General features: G+C 36.8%; 2 protein-coding genes across 8 annotated transcripts in view; both read right to left on the bottom strand.

Moving 5' to 3' along the window:
* LOC127624712 (pro-neuregulin-2, membrane-bound isoform-like) overlaps positions 1–10,493 on the bottom strand; it is a 93,078-nt gene extending 82,585 nt beyond the window's left edge. For all 7 annotated transcript variants that reach the window (XM_052099561.1, XM_052099565.1, XM_052099563.1 and 4 more), the window contains exon 1: positions 10,286–10,493. In XM_052099561.1, coding sequence (XP_051955521.1) covers positions 10,286–10,373 — 88 coding nt within the window. In that variant the 5' untranslated portion in view covers positions 10,374–10,493. The remainder of the gene's footprint in view (positions 1–10,285) is intronic.
* The window catches only part of LOC127624720 (tetratricopeptide repeat protein 1-like), a 472,844-nt gene that overhangs the window by 1,028 nt on the left and 451,241 nt on the right, over positions 1–20,575 (bottom strand). The window lies entirely within an intron of this gene.

The following is a 20,575-nucleotide window of genomic DNA, read 5'->3' as shown; positions in this document are numbered from 1 at the left end:
GCTCACCACACACCAGCTATTGGTGGAGAGGAGAGAAGAGAGTGATAGAGCCAATTCATGGATTGGGATTATCAGGAGGCCATGATTGAAGCGCAGGGTTGGGAGAGTTACTTTTTAAATGTATTCCACTACAGATTACAGAATACATACTGTAAAATATAATTTGTAACGTCTTCCTTTAGATTACTCAAGGTCAGTAACATATTCTAAATACTTTGGATTACTTCTTCACCACTGGTAGATTTTTTAACCTGTTTTGACTATAAAAACTCTGCCAGTACTGTAAAACAAAATACACATGTTAAAAAAACATTCTCTGAAACATAAATATCTTATGCAGTGTTGTTTCTAAAACAAGATCAATCAAAATGAATTTTAGATATTTTTACAGGAAAACAATACAAAAATTATTATCAAGTATATGATTTTTACCCTAATATCAAAGATCTTACTAGAAAAAAAGAAATTATAATCCAATGTGAATTTTTTTATATAAAATAAATATGATCGTGCCTGTAAAATGGCTAGAAATAGCATTTTAGCTTAGCGTAAAGCTGACAATTTACACAAGGTTTATTTCTACTTCTTCTGCTCCAAACTTACTTCAAACTTACTTCTCTGTCTGCTCGTATTAATGTAACGCATCATAAGAAAGTGTTTCACAGCTGTTCAAATACACCGCTTCATTTATATGTATAAATGTTTTCCATTTGAAAGGACTAAATATTAAATGAAACAAATGACAATAAAATGCAAAGTAATCTCTTCAGTAATCAAAATACTTTTAGAATGTAACTGTATTCTAATGACCAATTATTTCATTTGTAACTGTAGTGGAATACAGTTACTTATATTCAGTATTTTAAATACCATTACATGTATTCTGTTACTCCCCAACCCTGTTGATAAGCACCAATGGTGGAGAATTTGGCCAGGACACCAGGGTTACACCCCAACTCTTTTAAGAGAGGTGCTCAGGGATTTTAACAACCACAAAGAATCAGGACCTCAGTTGAACATCGCATCTGAAGGATGGTGTCTCTGTCACTATATTGGGGCATTAGGACCTACACAGACCACAGGGTGAGCACCCCTTGTTGGCCTCACTAACATCTCTTCAAGCAGCAACCTGAGTTTTCCCCAAGAGGTCTCCCATCCATATACTGACCAGGCTCAACGCTGCATAGCTTCAGTGGGTAACCAGGTGAGAGCTGCAGGGTGATATGGCTGCTGACTTTAAATCACTTTAATCAAGCATACCATTTCCTCTCAGCATGTTTTTAAGAAAAGAGTGTGTTTGATGTGACAGTAGCATCAAAACATGTAACGAATGTAACATATAACTAATAAACCCACACTTAAAGCAGAGTAGTGACTTCAGCTAAATCACAGCTTGCAACCGCATCTTCAATTAAACAAGCATGTGCTGGGTATAAACATTGTCACATAAATCAAGTCCATTCATTTCACAATAGGGGAAAATGCTTCAAATATTCTAGTTCAACTGAAAATGGCAGCATCTTTTTTTGCTTATATGACAAAGCAAAATGTTAGTATACTGAAACTTTGTTTCTTTGTATATACTTCGAACTCTGACTTCAAAGAAATCAATATTAAGAATTTGAACTGCACTTTCTTAATCAGTATTTTTGTCTTGTTTTCAGTAAAAATATATCAACATCCTAAAATATATTTATGTGAGAAGCAAAATTAAATATAAGGCTTCTTTGAAAAAACAAAACAAAAAAAAAACATTAAGTGATATTACATTTTTAAAAATAAAATAAAAAAATGTACCAGTTGGGTGAGAAAAATAAATAATTAAATGATATTATGTCATTTTGCTTCTCAAGTAAGTGCGTCTAGTTATAAGGTTGCTGACTTGACAACTTTGTCTTCCCACTCGTGTGCAAAGCACTGATGAATTTTTCCAACATGAACCAAAACACTTCCTCATGTTAATATAAAATTAATCATAATAAAATAAACCATGCAATACTAACTAGCATATGCACTTTTAAATGTGCTGTATACTTCCTGGCATGAGGATGTAACTTTTAAGAAGAAGTGTGCTAAATTTGAGAGCCAGTCCTAAAAATAATACACTAACAAACAAGATTCACACATATGCATTGTTATGGGTAGCAAAGAATGTTTTCGAGGAACAGTTGATATCTATATCCTCTCTATATCTATAATCTCTCGTGGCTCAACAAGATGTGTGATTCAGCCTTTGTGGGGTGCTATGGCCAATGTGCCACCTGCATACTGCTTATCAGATAACAGCACAACAGTATAATATCCAAAATAGGTACATGATATGTAAATTTATGATTCACTCTTCCTCTTGTTAACGTTTCTATTTTACTTTTTCTTTTTTATTAATATAGTACCAGAGTAGTAAACTAGAAATGAGTTAAGTAACTAAGGTTGAAAATGATATAAAAATATTAATTGGAGTACTGCATTACAAATCATGGATGTAGACAGATGCTGCGAGAATATGACGACAACACTTGAAAAAGTTATTACAAATGATACACAATCATTGAAGTATTCTCGCCGTCAAACATCCTTACCATAGTTAAATGCTGATATTTTACCGTTATTGAAAAAAGGGATATTGCATTAAAAGAATCCTTGCTTATAAAAAAGTGGATATTTTTAGCTTTTATTTGTTGAGAAATAAGCTAGTTAGTCAATTGCAAAAGGCAAAGACTACCTACTTTGTGCATTTGATAGTGGAAGCTGAGGGAAGATCTCTTTGGAATGATGTACAGATGTACAGTTATGAAATAATATACCATTAGAAATTAAAAAGACAAACAAATTGATTCAAATAAAAAACGAGAGCCAATTTTTGAACATTGATGTTTTTTTTGTGTGTTTATACAATTGGTTATTTTGCTATGTATTTATATTGTCCACTATATATTGTATTATTGTATTTCATATTTTATGATTGTTGTTTGTTAGATTTCTTAAAACGCAAAACTTGTGTTGCAGTGTTATTCTGTATTGTCCCTGTCAAATAAACCAATAAAATAAAATAAATGAAAATAGACAAGGTAAGTACAAGTTTGATTGTCTTCAGAGATGTGCCTCTCCATAATCACAGACTGGGAATACAAAGTGCCGCATATTCAAACCTTTGTAATTCCTATCAAGCCACACTTATTTAACAGATTAAATAAAGCCTGACGACTGTGTATAGCTCACAATCACAAAACTGAGCACAGATGTAAATTAATCTGACTAATTTTCAAATATTACTGTAATGTGACTAAACCAAAATGTGGTTTTATCACACTGAGAGAGCCGATTCAGTCAGACACATTGACAGAATGTCATAAGCATGTGTGGTCTTGGCAATCACTTTCATAGTGTGTATGCCAAGTACAGCCACATAACAACATCACTTCAAAATTGTGTATATAGTTAAAAAGACTTCGAAAGCCTTTTTATTTATTTATTTTTTTACATTAATTTTTTGTGTAAATCACACAGTTACTTAGAATTGTCTATTCTATATTCTCAGCTGAGTATGTAAGCTGTTTCTACAAAGGGACAATTCACCCAAAAATTTTAATTCTGTTACAATTTTCTCACCCTCATTTTGTTCCAAAACGTCATGATTTTTTTCTTCTTCTGAGGAACACAAAAGGAGATGTTAGGCAGAATGTTCCGTGTCAGTCACCATTCACTTTCATATTATGCAAAAAGGTTGCAATGAAAGTGAATGGTGACTGAAGCAAACATTCATTTCAGTGTTCCACCAAGAAGAAAAAAAGTGATACCTGTTATAGTGATACAGTGATACAGATTTGTAAAATTTTCATTAAATTACATCATGATTTCGCACTTTTCATGTCATTTCACATCAGAGCCTGAGCTAAATCAGAACTCAACTAAATTTAGCCAAAATATGTTAAATCAAAGCAGAATAAGAGAACTGCACACGGGATGCAACTGTCTTCAGTCTCGGGAGACACTATTCAAAAGTTCTCCTGGGCCTTCACTTTTTTCACTGCTGCACTGTGTGTCCGTAGACACAGCGCAGGTGATTAGCATAATTCGAAGACACTGTCTTGCTGTAGTACATGCCACACAAGTTGACGTATTTCTGTGACCACAGACGGGAGAGAAAACAACAGGCTATACAAATTTTATGTCTTACATAAGATTATGTAAGATTACACCTGTGTTTGTATTGGGAGGTCAATCGTGTCGAAAGACAGAAATTAGGACCACATAAAAGCCTATGTTGCATTTCAGACCACAATACTCTCTCTTTCCGAACCACAACAAATTAAGCATCTGGGCGACCGATAAAGACTGTAAATGAATGAGAAGTGGGGGAATTTGTGCATGTTTCAGAAAGAAAGACAACAGAATAATATGCCAAATTAAATATCTCAACAAAAAAAAATAATATATATATATATATATATATGAGAAAATGTATAAATATATACTGTATATCTACAGTGCATTCAGAAAGTATTCAGACCCCTTCATTGTTTTCACTTTATATGTTGCAGCCTTATGCTAAAATGCTTTAAAAAAAAAAATTCACATCCATCTACACTCCACACCCCATAATGACAAAGCAAAATACAGATTTTTGATGACTTTACAAATTTACTAAAAAGAAAAAACTGAAATGTCACATTGACATAAGTATTCAGACCCTTTGCTATGACACTTAGCTCAGGTGCATCCCATTTTTTTCTGGATCATCTTTGAGATGTTTCTACACTTTAATTGGAATCCACCTGTGGTAAATTAAATTGATTGGATATGATTTGGAAAGGCACACACCTGTCTATATAAGGTCTCACAACTGAAAATGCATATCAAAGCACAAAAACAAACCATGAGGTCAAAGGAACTGCCTGCAAAGCTCAGAGACAGGATTGTGTCGAGGCACAGATCTGGGGAAGGCTATCAAAACATATCGGCTGCACTGAAGGACCCCAAGAGCACAGTGGCCTCCATAATTCTCCATAATAGATCATGTGTGGAGATGGGAGAAACTTGCAGACAACCATCACTGCAACACTTCAGCGATCTGGGCTTTATGGGACAGTGGCCAGACGGAAGCCTCTCCTCAATGCAAGACAAAAAAAAGCACCTTAAGGACTCTCAGACTGTGAGAAACAAGATTCTCTGGTCTGATGAAACAAAGCTTGAACTGTTTGGCCTCAATTCCAAGCATGATATCTGGAGGAAACCAAGCCTGCGCAATACCATCCCAGCGGTGAAGCATGGTGGTGGCTGCATCATGCTGTGGGGTGGGGGGTGGGCTGATCGGGGCTGATCAAGGTTGAAGGAAAGCTGAATGTAGCAAAATACAGAGATATCCTTAATGAAAACCTAGTCCAGAGTGCTCAGGACCTCAGACAGGGCAGACGGTTTACCTTCCAACAGGACAATGACCTGAAGCACACAGCCAAGACAATGCAAGAGTCACTTAGGGACAACTCTGGGAATGTCCTTGAGTGGCCCAGCCAGAGCCCAGACTTGAACCCAATTGAACATCTCTGGAGAGACCTGAAAATGGCTAACTACAGATGGTCCCCATTCAACCTAACAGAGCGAAAAGGATCTGCAGAGAAGAATGGCAGAAAATCCCCAAATCCAGGTATGCAAAGCCTGTCGCACCATACAAAAAAAAACTTGAGGCTATAATCACTGTCAACGGTGCTTCAACTAAGTACTGAGTTAAGGTCTTAATACTTATGTCAATGTGAGTTTTCTTCTTTTTAATAAATTTGCAAAGTTATGAAAAATCTGTTTTTTTCTTTGTCATTATGGGGGTATGGAATGTAGATTGATGTGATAATTTTTTTTTGAAAGCATTTTAGCATAGGGCTGCAACATAACAAAATGTGAAAAACAAATCTTATGTCTTATGCACATAAGATGTTTCACAAAAGCATTTGTCTTAAGATGGTTATTTATATCTTCAGCTTTAGTATCAATAGGAAATATAAATGTTAGACTCTCAAACACTACTTTTGCAAATAGATAAGAACAAGAAGCCCTGCAACAGATGTCATGACCCCCCAAAGCCCCCCACTGAACATTGTGTCAGTCTGAGATTACATAAAGAGACAGAAGCAATTGAGCCTAAATAGATAGAAGAACTGTAGTGAATTCTCCAAGAAGCTTGGAACATCCTATCTGCCAACAACCAAGAAAAATTGTGTCCAGGCATACCTAGGAGAATTAGTACTATTTTGAATTCAAAGCTTTTCACGCTGAATATTGATTTAGCTTTTTTATGTTTACTGGACTTTGTATGACATTAAGTGATAAATTAAAATTATTTATGTCATTATTTTCGAAGACATCTTCACTATGCAACATTTTTCACAAGTGCCTAAAATGTTTGCAAAGTATTGTATGTATATATATATATATACATATATTTTTTCTATTTTTTTTTTCATGAGTCTCCTAAGTACTCAACAGCTGCCATCTGAACTGTGAAAGTTCTTGACTTAAAATAGTGACTAAATAGTGTCTGAGGCTAACATTATGCCTAACATAGGGCCCATGATTTCACAACAAGTGTATCATGCACGCTCTATGTGTAGATTACTTATTACCCTTGAAGCGTGAAGCACATGCAGACTATATATTTATATAATTAAATCAAAACCGTTTCAGAGTTCCCACTCTTTTCAAGGCACAATTTTCCTGGACATTATGTGCACAAAGGGTATACTCTGTAGCGTTTATGATGCATATTGTGGTTATTGGATGGTTATTTTTCTGAATTCTGTATTCAAGAGTTTGATAAAATGTTATTATAAAAATCGTGTCTAATGAAATGAATGAATTAAAACTTTATTCAAATTAAAATTATTTTGTAGAAAATTTAATAAAATGGCATTTCTGTGTGTTTTGGACAGTAGTATGTCACCTCTGGATAAGCAGTTAGGATCTGTGCATTCAAACATTAATGTTCCTCACCAAAATGCTATATTCCATGATATTCCGTGTTTTATACCTAATTACATTTGTATGACTAGAATCACTGATTCCGTCCAAACTATAGGGCCCTTCAAGTGGTAACCGTGGGGTAAGCTGACTCTGATCATTGAATTATTGAAAACTAATTCACATGGTGTAAAGGCCACATCACCACACTACCACCTCGGGATGTTAATTCATTTTCAAAATATTCAGTCATCCGACCATCGTCATTGTTTAAAATGTACAACTCAAATGTTTTAGTAGTTATTACAGCAATGATGTAATATATACATATATACAAACACACACACACACACACACACACACACACACACACACACACACAATTTTGCACTTTATCATCATTCCATCATTATACTTATTTTTTGGTAAAAAAGGTTCTGATTTGTAGTGCTGTTAGACTACTTAATTTGCACAAAGTAGAGATTACAGCAGATGAGCAAAAAATGTAAGGTAATGTTCATGACGATCAACCACTGATGTTGTTCAAAAGCCACTGGCAGTACTATATGCAAAACTATATGCATCTGTGTATTTGACACCTATCCTGAGTCCTGATAATGTCCTGATGATTTATAAATTATATTTTTCCAGGATATTTAGGTATTTTTCTAATTTTCCATGACTTTTCCATGACTTGAAAACTGCATTGCAAAATTCCACATTTTCCAGGATGCATAGGAACCATGCATTTGCGGTTTCATAATCAAATTAAGCCATAAGCGAACTGCTTATCTAGAGTTTGAAACTATAGTCAAAAACATATAATCTGAGAGTGCTTTATTCGGCTTTCCGCCAAAAGAAAAGATCCGTTTTACTAGACAAATGCAATAGAAAAATTGCAACAGTTGCGAGTTTTACTGTATAACATTTTTTTATGTTCAATGCAGTAATAATATATGATAATAATTATAAATCATTAATAATTACATTATGCAGTACTTAGGCAATATAACACAAAGTGCTGTTGTACAGCAGTGTATTTGACAAAAAAACTTCCATGTTGTGTTTTAGATTGTGTTGGGAGGATCTGTATACAGTAGAAGCACTTTATGCCGAATTTACACTACACTGATTTTAAGCCTGATTTTCGCTCGCCGACAGTTTTGTGGAGATCGCCGACAAAAGCCAGAAATCAGAGGCAAATCGGAGCTCGCACCCGTGAGCGATGATAGCAATGTATGAATTATCAAAGACGTAATCTGAGAGAATCGCCGACGGGTCTGGACCCATCTGCGAATCCAAATCGTGCAATGTGAAATATGTTTTGACTGAATACAACTGCAGAGTTGACCTACAGCCAATGAGAAAGCAAGAAATGGGGTATGGGAAGTTTCAGTGGGAGGAGTCTTGATGTACCCGCAATAGAACATCAACTAGGATGGCTGCGGTATCAAGAAAGTCTCAGTTGACCGAAGAAATGGAGGACAAATTTGTGGAACATTGGCAGGAGCACCAGTGCCTATTTTATGTTTCATCTAAACTGTACCACAACCGGGTGGAGAAAGAGAAGAGTTGGAGAGAAATTGCCAATTCTCTTGGACAGTCAGGTAAGCAAATAGGTAGATTTTTCAGAAGGTGGTACTTTTTCATATTGTAACCAATAAAATATATGATGCCTTTAGGCGATTAAAAACATACACAGCATATTCTGAAATGCATAACGTATGATCATGCATTTGTTTTCATATATCACTTCTCGCGTGTAAACTGTTGTGAAACGTAATTTGGAGTCCATGCAGAGTCGTCGGGGATTCGTCAATAGTGAAATGTTTTGTAATGTGTTCACCCCTGTCACCGATTCTTAGTGTAATTTGAAAATGCCACGACTTCCTTGACAAGACAGACAGTTGTATAATATGAATGGTATAAAGATCCAACGTCTTTGAAAGTCGTGTAGTGTGCAGGAGGCATTATTTAATAAAAAATAACGATCTGTTTTCATTTGATTAAACTTCTATGAATCAATTTGATTAGTTTTATATGATAACATTTTATTAAACTTCAAAACACATAATTCTGAAAAAATAAAACTGGAGGAATTTGGAATAAATAAATAGGAATCTAGAAAAAAAAACACATTGCATAGGACCCTACTATCTCCTTTTGTGTTCAATGGAAGAAAAATAATTATATGTGTTTGGAACAGTATGAGTGCGAGTAAACAAATTCTTATTTTTGTATGAACTTCCCTTTAAGCTGGTAGGTGTTTTTTGGAACATGGTAGCTGGTTTCTAGCTGGTATAAGCTGGTAAAAAGCTGGTCCAAGCTGACCAGGTACCATGTCCCAAAAACTAGCGTAACTTTAAATGGTACTGTATAACCATCTTAAGCTGAATTTTCCAGCATGGTAATGGAAAAGGAAGAATGCAAATGTTACTGAAGCTCAAATAGAAGAACATGGTGCTAGAAACATCAAGGTCATGTGTTCGATTCCCAGGGAGTGCACATTTTAGATACAAATGCACATTAAGTTGTTTTGGATAAAGTATAAAGAATAAAGATGCCAAAAGAATACATCTATTGAAATACAGATTGAATAGAAATTAGCTGCTATAAGAAGTGTTAATCATCCCATTATAAAGTTGCATTGTGAGTATGTAACCAAGCAAAAAGGATTTGTCTCTCTCTCCAGTTGTGTCTCCCTCCTCAACCTCAGTGTCAGACTGCAGTGACAAGCCGTGACTTGCAGTAGCACAGAGTGGAATACAACAGTTCAGAAGTGCGCTTGTCAGCCCCCTTTCAAGACAATTACACCACTGACATTTCAAAGTTTCACAGTAATAACTGGTCTCACTGTACCACAAACTACTGAAGAACCACAAAGACAGCAGCTGTAGCACAAGTGGAGGGAATCAGCACCAGTGCAGCCTCTATTAGCAAACCCTTGAAAAGAGCTTGAGTTGTGGGCAAATAGGGAGGTAGCCCACTAGTCAGCTGGATCTTGGGTGGTGTACATTAAGAGGTGCAGGGAAAGCCGCCATCACTCATAACTCAAGAAAAGAGTAGGAGTTCATTGAGAACTGACTGGGGCTCTGCTTTGCACGCAACACACACATTAATGCAACAATTACACACATATGCCATAAAAGCCAGATATTTTGCTTATGACAAACTTATGAAGCGAGCTTTGACATTGAGATTCTTTTACATGTCTCACACTCACCTCACACCCCAGACCCCTCTCCTTCCACAAGAAAGAGCGCACACACACACACACACACACACACACACACACACACATACACACACACACACCCATTGTGTGTTTTCTATTTACCTTCCCTGGAATCCCTGCTCTCCTTGCGTCCTTTTTTTCCACCCCTCTTTTTCTCGTTCCGCTCCCTCTTCTTGCCCTCTGACATCATGTCAGCACCAAACCAAGAGAGAGAAAAAATGTCAATCCACAATGGAAAGAAAATACAAATAGTCCAACTGGGAGTGTGTGACTGGTGCACTTCAGACTCTAAGCTTGTCAGAGCACTCGGGCTCCTATATACACTCCCTCACATCACACTTGCAACACCTCCTTGTTGGGAAGAAAGGGAGGGAGCAAAAGAAGGCATTTCCCACTGCTGACAGGAAATTAACTGTTCCTTGCCTGGATCCTCCATAAGTGCAGTCTCTTCCAGGCCCTGGAGCTTGTGCTTGGAGACATCTCTGTACCCAGGCCCTCCCAGCTCACCTGCTCAAAATCACTCTTTCCTTTTTCAATGCTCTTCCTCAGTCTCGTGTAGCAGGAGGGCAAAATGCTGAATCCACCTCTCTAGCTGACCTCTAAAGCTGACCCCTCGCTGCTCTCTGCCTGACAGAGAGCCCTTGCACCCCCAGAGACGTAAACAAACACTCACACCCACATAATTCCACAAAACTGCTCACCCATTCAAAAGCATTAAGTGACGCAGCAGCAAAAATAAGGTCAACATCTCATTATTCTATTGTGTTCCCCAATGTCCCTCTCTCACTTTCTTGCTCTGTGTCTCTTTACTCCCAACTCCCATTCTCTACTGAAAGCGAGTCAAAACACGTCCCTGATAGTGTCTCTCCCTACTAGCATGTCGTCAGGAATCCCAGCAGTGAGCACGCAAACACAGTATGGGAACACAACGAGAGCTGACAAACTCCCCTCCCCTCTTATGTTAGGTGATTAAACAGAAATATGAGGTCACATCAAACTCCACATTCGCTTCTATTGAAAAAAGAAAGAGTGGACAGATGGACAGATGGAAGGAAGGAAGAAGAAAGAAAGAAAGAAAGAAAAAAGGAATCTGGATTAAATCTTGCTGTCCCACATGGACCATTTAAAATGGTCCATCCAAAAGCCAGAGGCACTGATTGGCTAGAAGGCAGTCACATGATTTTGGTGATGAAAAGAATCCATCATCAATTTTTCACATAATGCAGTATCAACATCTCTCTATCTCCAACACCAAACAAAAAACATTACAGGGGAGGATATAGGCTTGGACCAGAAAAACCGTAAAAATGCAGCTAATATGGTACCAGAATTGGAGAGAATCATTTGTGAACTAAAGAGTGATATAGAGGTGTGAAGTAGGACAGGCCAACAAATACAGATCATACCACCACAACACATTGACTTCCGCTGTCTGTCTTTGCTCCATTGACTAATGCCGACAGTTCACTGTTCTGAATGAAGTACTTCAGCAAATCACCTACAGGTTATGTCATGTTGGGGCCCAAGAGGAGTGCAATTTTCAAACGAACCATGATGATATATTTGAAGAATTAATGGAGTGGCCCCAAAAAGTATTTGGACACACTTAAAATATATGAATGTCATTGCATTTTTAGTGGCATTTCATTTAAACATATAGTACAAGCACAATTTTCAAGAAATTTCCCCAAAAAAGTTAGGTTTCATTTTTTTTTATAAAACAATAGATGTACTGATCACATTTAACACAATTTGGACACCTTTTCGTTGTCAAACATTAGTGAAACATGTTCATAGTTATTGAGAAGAACAGCACCAGTGTTTTCTCAGATAGGTAATCTGTAATATTGAGCAGAACTGACTTCAGAAAGTACATCCACTAAAAATCATCTAGGTGAAGAGAAAAAGCAAAAATAGCTAAAAAAATGTATAGGGATAGTTCACCCCAAAATGTACATTTTCTCATAATTTACTCACCCTCATGCCATCCCAGATATGTATGAATTTCTGTCTTCAGCAGAACAAAAATGAAAAAAGATTTAGAAGAATATTTCAGCTCTGTATGTCCATTCAATGCAAGTTAATGGGTGCCAAAATTTTGAAGCTCAAAAAGCACATACATGCATCATAAAAGTAATCCATATGACTCCAGTGTTTAATTCCATATCTTCAGAAGTGAGATGATAGGTGTGGGTGAGAAACAGATCAATATTTAAGACCTTTTTTACAGTAAATTTTCCTCCCTGCCTAGTGGGGTGCGATATGCACAAAGAATGTTAATCACCAAAAACAGAAGTAGAAGAATGTAAAAGTGATCTGTTCTCACCCATACCTATCATATTGCTTCTGAAAACTACACACTAGAGTAATATGGATTACTTTAATTCTGAATTATGTCATTTTTTCTTTAGCTTAGAAATTTTGCCAGATTCACTTGCATTTTATGGACCAAATCTTCATTTGTGTTCAGCAGATGAAAGAAAGTCACACATATGGGATGGCATGATGGTGAGTAAATGATGAGAGAATTAAAATTTTGGGATAAACTATTCCTAGCTAGTTCTGAGAAAATGTTTCCACTTTCCACTTCCAGCAGCCCAAATGAAGTGAGTGCTAACAAAGCCCACATAACACATAATGTTGATGGCCAGAGTGTTTAAAAGTTAAAATCCCTATGATAGGATATTGTTGTGCCTTTTAGCAGGGCACCAAAGCTCAGATAAGGGACGTAAGATACAGTATCAAAAGTGTCTTCGTGAGAGCTTCCTCAAAGCAAACATTTGTCACCATTCAAATCACGCAAGACGCATGGTCTGATATGATGTCATTCTGTAAATAAACCTCTCACCATGAGCACATCACATTAAAACAAATGTATTCCATCATCTCAACAAAGAATATCAAAGATCCGGCCTTGATCCCAAAATAGTGACGTTTCCAAATACTTTTCTCTTAGGGACCAACGCATCAGCAAAATAAATGCAAGATAGGGGTGTAAATCGCAAGTTTCATCACGATACGATCTTGTATCGATTCTATTAGCAAGCGTTCCGATGTTTGCAGATACCTCAAAGTCTAACAAGATTTTGATTCGATTAGACTCATGCAATCTACAGTATATTACAATATCATGTGCCTGTTTTACACAATCAGTTAAATATCTTATCTCTCAAATGCAACCAAAATAATATTTAATTATTTTATTGAGCTCTCTGAAAAGTGAAAATCCAATTTCCACATTGGGACATCCACAAAAAAAAAAAAAATTATATATATATATATTATACAGAAGCTGGGATAGGCTCCAGCCCCCCGCGACCCTGTACACAGGATAAGCGGTTGACGATGGATGGATGGATGGATATTATACAGAAAAATATATAATATATTATTAAAAAAAATCGGATACACATGATGATTAATTGTTTGATGACAGCTCATTACCTTGTGGAATGAGGGAAACACTACAGAGACAATTTGTCGTCTCTACAACAGTCAAGTAAGTCTTTCCATCCAAACATACATACCCACATCAGGAGAGTATGTGCCAACCTGTTTTTTTTCTTGGCTACAACTTTCACAGTTGTATTGTGATAAATGTTAGTAAGGATGTTGATGTGAAGATGTGAAAATCTTATAATTGATGCTGGTGCAGGACAAGTGTTTTCTCTTTCCCTCATCAGCGCTGTTCAGAATATCACGGCTCTTTATCAATTTGACATTGTTGAATTGCTCCATAGTGCTTTAAAACACAAAATTCTCATGAAGAATTCAAATGCACCACGATATCAAGGGAAGCCCACATGTGAAACGTTCTGTGGCAGTAGCGGTTCTAGCTTGTTTGGCGCCCTGGGCTAAACCCGCTTTAACACCCCCCAAAGTTGTTGACTGGGGGGGGTTGGGGTGTGTGATTCTTAAACGCTGTACCATAAATCACACATTACGTGTCTATATTTGGTCAGTTCACAATAGAGTTGTTACTTCCGCAGATCATTGGCTTTAACTCTGAAATAAGCATGACATTACTGTCTGAATGTACTCTATACTAACAATCTTGTTGAATACATTTTCTTACTTTCATTTGTAAAGATTCATCCGCTACCCAAAGTGTCCTTCAAGGGGAAAAAATGCTATTTGGAAATTGTCCTTCACCTAAAACTGTAACATGGTGGATCTTTAAAAAAGAATTTGGGGTAAATTTGAATTTGTTCAAAAACAGTGATTATTTTTGCAATTACATTTGGTGACAAGATTCACACTTCAGCTTTAAACAGAAAATTTTGCCATCATTTATTCACCTGCATGCTCATAAAAACTTGAATGACTTTTTTCCCCCTCATGTAACACAAAAGGAGTTAAGGGGTAACACTTTACAACAAGGTTCCAGTCAGTAAGTAAAGGATAACGTACAGTCAGCCGGTCGTTATTACAAAATAAACCCCGAAAGGGTGATCGAGTCCTCAACGGGAAGCAGAAGCAAAGTGCTATTACACAGCTATTAACAAAAAATGTATAAATACATGAACATGAAATATTGATTTGCGTTGAAATTATGTAATTATGTGAGAAGAAATAAATCGCTAAAACACTGAAATCCACATTCGGTTTGTGTTGTAGAAAATGATTGTCTTACTCCTCATTATCCAGCCCATTATAAGACTACTTGCCAAATAAACAAATGAATGGACATGAAACATTAATTTGAGTTGAAATTATTTAAGTGAGAACAGCTAAAATCCACCTCCGGTTTGCTTCAGGGTTCTATTGGTGTGTATTTTATAATTAATTACTGTCTGACTGCTAATTATGCATCTTATTACAATACTATTTGCCAGATAAATGCACATGAAAGACTGATTTGAGTTAAATGTATTTTATTAGCTTACTTGTAGAGATTGGACAGTGATCCGAGAAGTAAAAAAGATAGCTCGCAATACCTGGATGAGTGGTGTGATAAGTGGATGTGCGGTTGTTACTGATCAATATCAGACCACTAGATGGTGAAATTGACCAATCAGAATTGAGTTTTCCATACAGCCATGTAATAATATTAGTTAATGTATTAGGTATCATTAATAAACAATGAACTATATTTTTATGGCATTTATAAATCTTTGTTTATGTTAGTTAATAAAAAAACAATTGTTGATTGTTAGTTCACGTTAGTACATAGTGCATTAACTAATGTTAATAAATACAACTTTTGATTTAAAAAACATGTTGTATGATGATGTTGTTGACATGTTGTTAACTAATGCTAACAAATGGAAACTTATTGTAAAGTGTTACCAGAGTGGGTATCAACAGGCCAAATTCCATACAACAAAAACACATGGTGATCACTGCCTGTCAGTTGCACTTTAGCTTTGTTCATCAAAATAATTATATGTTTGATGCGGAACTAGGCTAAGTTGTTAAAAAGTGTTTTGTTTTCTTAACATGCCTTGGGCACCAAGAGAGCTACGACTGCCAATTGTGCCCCATCCAAAAAAAAAAAAGTGCACGTTACACCTGGTGCCAGCACCTACAAAGGATTGGCAGAAACTCAAACAAACGATGATAAGAAAGAAAGCATGACAAGAAAGTGGTGGATTACGCACCATATGGGGTGAGTCATAGACGGTGCTGTTGTATCGGGGCTTTGTCGCAAGGTTCTCATGTCTATACCCCCCTCATAGCCATGTCATCATTCAGCTGGTGCGAATAACTTGTGTGTGTGTGTGGCAAGGGGGCCGGAGCTGTCCTAACACATCTGGCCATTCAGTGCAAGCCTCTACTCAGAGAAGATCAAAGGCCTTGTTGTAGGCCTAAACAGTGAGTATTCGCGTGTGTGTGGCAATGCGGAAGCTTCCCTCACGACAACTTCCTTGTAGTAAGTGAATCTGTCACTGGTAATGACACTGAACTGCGTGCACTCCGGGTGTGGGTCACCCTCCCCTTGTATCCGGGCATGATGGGACTTGTTACCCAACTTGTGCTTTGCTCTCTAACACATATATATGTGTACATATGCATACAGAAGTGTGAGATCTACAGGTATCTTAATACAAGTAAGGGGAATTCCCTTAAAGGATCCTGTTTGCCCTGCTATAATGCAGAGGTGTTATTCTATATTTACAATATTTACTATACAGGCATTAGATGCTTCTGGTGGGCAGAGCAGACTTGACGGTATATAATACCACCAGTGCTCTGTTGCAATATGCTGTTACAAGAAGTTATAGAACAAAAGGAAAAGAAATAGAGAAAATTGGGTGTATCAACGATCTGCTCCACTTTATTTTTGCTGTGAACCAACCACCTGACAAGAAACATGAAGCCATCCAGCTCAGGGTGAAAATGAAAGTCTGTGGTGTGACACGGTCACTCACAGTACTGACAGTCATTCAAAACTCACTCAGTCATACAAAAACAATAAGGAGATAGGTGATCTTTCTCTAAAATGAGGCAACTTTCATGCTTTCTCTCTTTTTCTGTTTCTCTCAGACTTGTTCTCTGTGTTTCAAAATGTTACTCTTTCCTCCATTTAAACGCATCTGCTGTTTCTCAACATTGGTCGCCCCAAGGCGTTCACTGTTCTGATCGGGTGGGTGGGGATGCCTGACATTAAGCGTAAATAAAGAGAATGTGGAGCCACCCCCTTAAGGGTACTGGATTGGATTCTCCTGGATCTCTCCCACTCCTGTACCAACCAGGCCCCATCTCTGCCATTTTCAGAACACCCCCCAGCCCAGCCCTTAATTTCCTCCATGATCACAACAGATAAGTGTAGCCCACCTTCCCCCTACCAGCCTCCCGCTGTACCTTCACACCATCACACATATATACCGCCTCGAGACACTGCTGTCATTTCACGAGCTTGCTGAGTTTATCTTTGGAGATGTAATGGTTTTAAACACCCATCTGGTTGTTTAGACCAGTGTGTTTCTCCTAAGGCAGTGTATATACAGTATATATGTGTGTGTGTGTGTGTATGTGTGTGTGTGTGTGTGTGTGTAGGGAGATGGTGATCTGAGTGGGAGGTAAGGGGAAGCAGATCCCTGCGTTTAACACTCGCCTGTCAACTTGACTGAGGTGAAGCAAGGGCAGGCATGGGGCAGAGAGGCAATGTAGAGACAGGGAGAGAGGAATAAATGTATATATTCTGTGTCTACACTGCTGAAAATACCAGCTCAGCCATGAGCTTCCATGCTAGTCCAGGTAGATTAGTGCTGGAAATTGAATAGGGATGGAAATTGTGAGGAATTGACCCTTCACTGTGCCCTGCCTTAAAAGCACTTCTGACCAATCCTGTCATAGAAACTGTTGCCCTGCCGCCATTACTCTGACACTTGTTTGCTATTTTCCAATGACAGCCTATGTAAGTAATGTGTGTTTGACAAATTTTAAGTGAGATTTTATAAAAATAATAAAAAAAAATGGAAAACACGTTATTGCTGGGTAATTTGCTCCAAGGTAAATTAAAGCAAATAAATTAACATTAATTACTTTGTGTATCCGAGTGTCTATTTACACTAAGTGCAGTAATCTTGTTGGCATTAGATCTCTTTCAACCAAAGCACTAATTGCAAATGAAATGATTACAGATCATAGATTTGATGTGCTCTCTTTGACTAAAACCTGGCTTAAACCGGATGAATATATTAGTTTAAATGAATCTACTTCCCCAGGTTATTGTTATAAACATGAGCCTCGTCTGAAGGGTTGAGGAGGAGGTTTTGCTACAATTTATAGTGACATTTTTGGTGTTACTCAGAGGACAGGAGATACGTTTAAGTCTTTTGAACTAATTATGCTTAATGTAACACCATCAGATATAAATAAATATATCTGTCTTGTTACAGTATATAGATCACCCGGGCCTTATTCTGTTTTCTTTGGTTAATTTGCTAATTTTCTATCAGATCTAGTAGTTTCTGTAGATAGAGCTTTAATTTTTGATGACTTCAACATTCACATAGATAATGAAAATGACACATTGCGATTAGCATTTATCGATATTCTAAACTCACTTGGAGTCAGACAAAATGTGACATGTTCAACTCATCGCCATAATCATATGCTAGATTTAATTCTGTCATATGGAGTTCATGTTGATACTATAGAAATTCTGCCACAGAGAGATTATTACCTCGTTTCTTGTATGCAGCGATCAGCTAATGTAACCTACACCATCCTATCGTTCAGGTAGAACAATTCTTTTGACCACTAAAGATAGCTTCACTTATAACCTTCCAGATCAATCTCATACACTAAATATGCCCCAAAGTCTAGAAGAACCTGATGAAATAACGGAAAATATAAATACAGTCTTCTGTAGCACTCTTGATATTGTCACCCCCTTCGATTAAAGAAAATTAAAGAAAAAAGCCCTGCACCATTGTACAATGATCACACTCTGTATAGAAACGGCTTAAGGGCAGATTTCTTATGCGATAAAACAGAACTTATGAGAAAAGTGTTTTTTTAGCTATGATGTCATCACGCACACTCTTTTTATCGATAAAAGGCTATTTGAATGGAAACAGGCAATATTTTCGTAAAAATTTGTTGTACGCATTTTCGCTTTGTCGATAACAAAATAGCGCAAAAAGTGGAAACTAGGCTACTGACATCTGCGGGATCAGAGATCACACGAATTCAGGAGTGGTTTTCGTCTTGCACTTTACAAACTGAGATTTGACCAGATTCCTTGAATCTTTTAACCATTTTGTGCACTGTAGAGGGTGAAATGCCCAAAATCCTTCAAATTTGTCTTTGAGGAACATTGTTCTCAAAGTGCTTGATTATTTGTTGAAGCATCTGTTGGTAAATTGACAAGTCTTGAATAATACTTGCTCCTGAAGGACTATAACTATGACACAATTGTCTCACCTGTTTAAAATCTCCTGTTTCACATTGCCTTGTTATTTCAACTCTTTAATATGTTATTAGTCTTAAATTGCCCGTCTCAACATTTTTGGAGCGTGTTGCAATCATCTGATTTGAAATTACTGTCCATTAAAAAAAAAAAAGAAACAATGAAATTCACAAGGTAAAACATCATACAATGTGTAGTTGTGGTGCTTTCAATATAGCAAAGGGTGAATATAATTACAAATTACTCCTTTTTGTTGTTATTAGCATTTTTCATACTGCCCCAACTTTTTCAGAATTGGGGTTGTAATCCATGAATGAAAGTGTCCAATAACAGGGCAGTTACTGAGATTAAGCGAGTAGTATTCAGCTGTTAATGTGATCCTGACATTGCAGCTCCCATGAGGCACCCCTGCCCCATTCAGAATAAAAGAGCTTTTAAAAGGTTACTGATATGACTGAACTCTTCATTTCACATGAGTGGTCATTCTTTAGAAATAAAACTTTTTAAATGAGGAAAAAAATGACTGAGTGCACTTTTAATTTTGTGGTTACTATGATATTACTACAAAATACTATATACTATGTTACTGTAATAAAACAATGGTACAATTTTTAAGGTTTGCTTAGGTTTACGGTAGGAGTTGGTGGATGGTGTCTGAGGGACTTTTAAATAAACACAATAAAAACATTGCAGTGATGACAGTAGACAGTAGTATGTTAGTATTTAAACAGGGGTGTAATAGTATCTGCCACTATTATCACTAGAGTGCAAATAACATCTAACGCTATTTGCACTTAGTGCAAAAAAGATGCTTTTTGTTGCTTTTTACACTTAGTTCAAATAGCCTATATTATAAACAGCTCTGTTCACTTAAACTAATGTTGAGTTTTGTAATTGCTATCAAGTGACATTTTTTCTTTTTATGTGACTGCAATAATCGATTGCCTTGATTTTAATGCACAGTCTCCACAGTTTTTTTTTAAATCAAATTATTGTGTAATTTAACAATTTATTTTACAAATAACTTCAAATAAATATGCTTTACAATGTCACTCTTCATAACAGCCCATATAAAATATTATCCATTCTGTTTATGCAAATATTTAGCTAAAAACCACATTGTTCAAGGCAATCTCCCATTTATTCCAATGGGGAGTTCTGCAGAGCTTGTCAGAGCGAGTGACCGTAACTAAGGGGGGCAAAGCTTAACGAAGGGTCGATTTAACATTGTGCAAGTGTTTTTACACAACATAAAAATGTGTAAGTGTTGACACAATGATGTGTAAGTGTTTTTAATTTACAAAAAAAAGAGTCATTTTTTTGAGAGCTGCAGTACACTGGTCCTGCTATATGTTTTAAGTTTTAAATATCATAAGAGACATTTGTTTGGTAATCGGACTACACTGGAAGTGCTGAATGTTGAGCACTGTAGATTCAAAAGATCCACCTCATTAGAGTCATTTATTAGGGAATCAGACTACACTTGGTGTGCTATATGTAGTGTGCTGTAGCTTCAAAAGAACTGGACTACT

This window comes from Xyrauchen texanus, chromosome 31, assembly GCF_025860055.1.
Source record: "Xyrauchen texanus isolate HMW12.3.18 chromosome 31, RBS_HiC_50CHRs, whole genome shotgun sequence".
Classification (NCBI taxonomy): domain Eukaryota; kingdom Metazoa; phylum Chordata; class Actinopteri; order Cypriniformes; family Catostomidae; genus Xyrauchen; species Xyrauchen texanus.
Note: the sequence above shows the minus strand (reverse complement) of the source record. Positions and strands in the feature narration are given on the sequence as shown.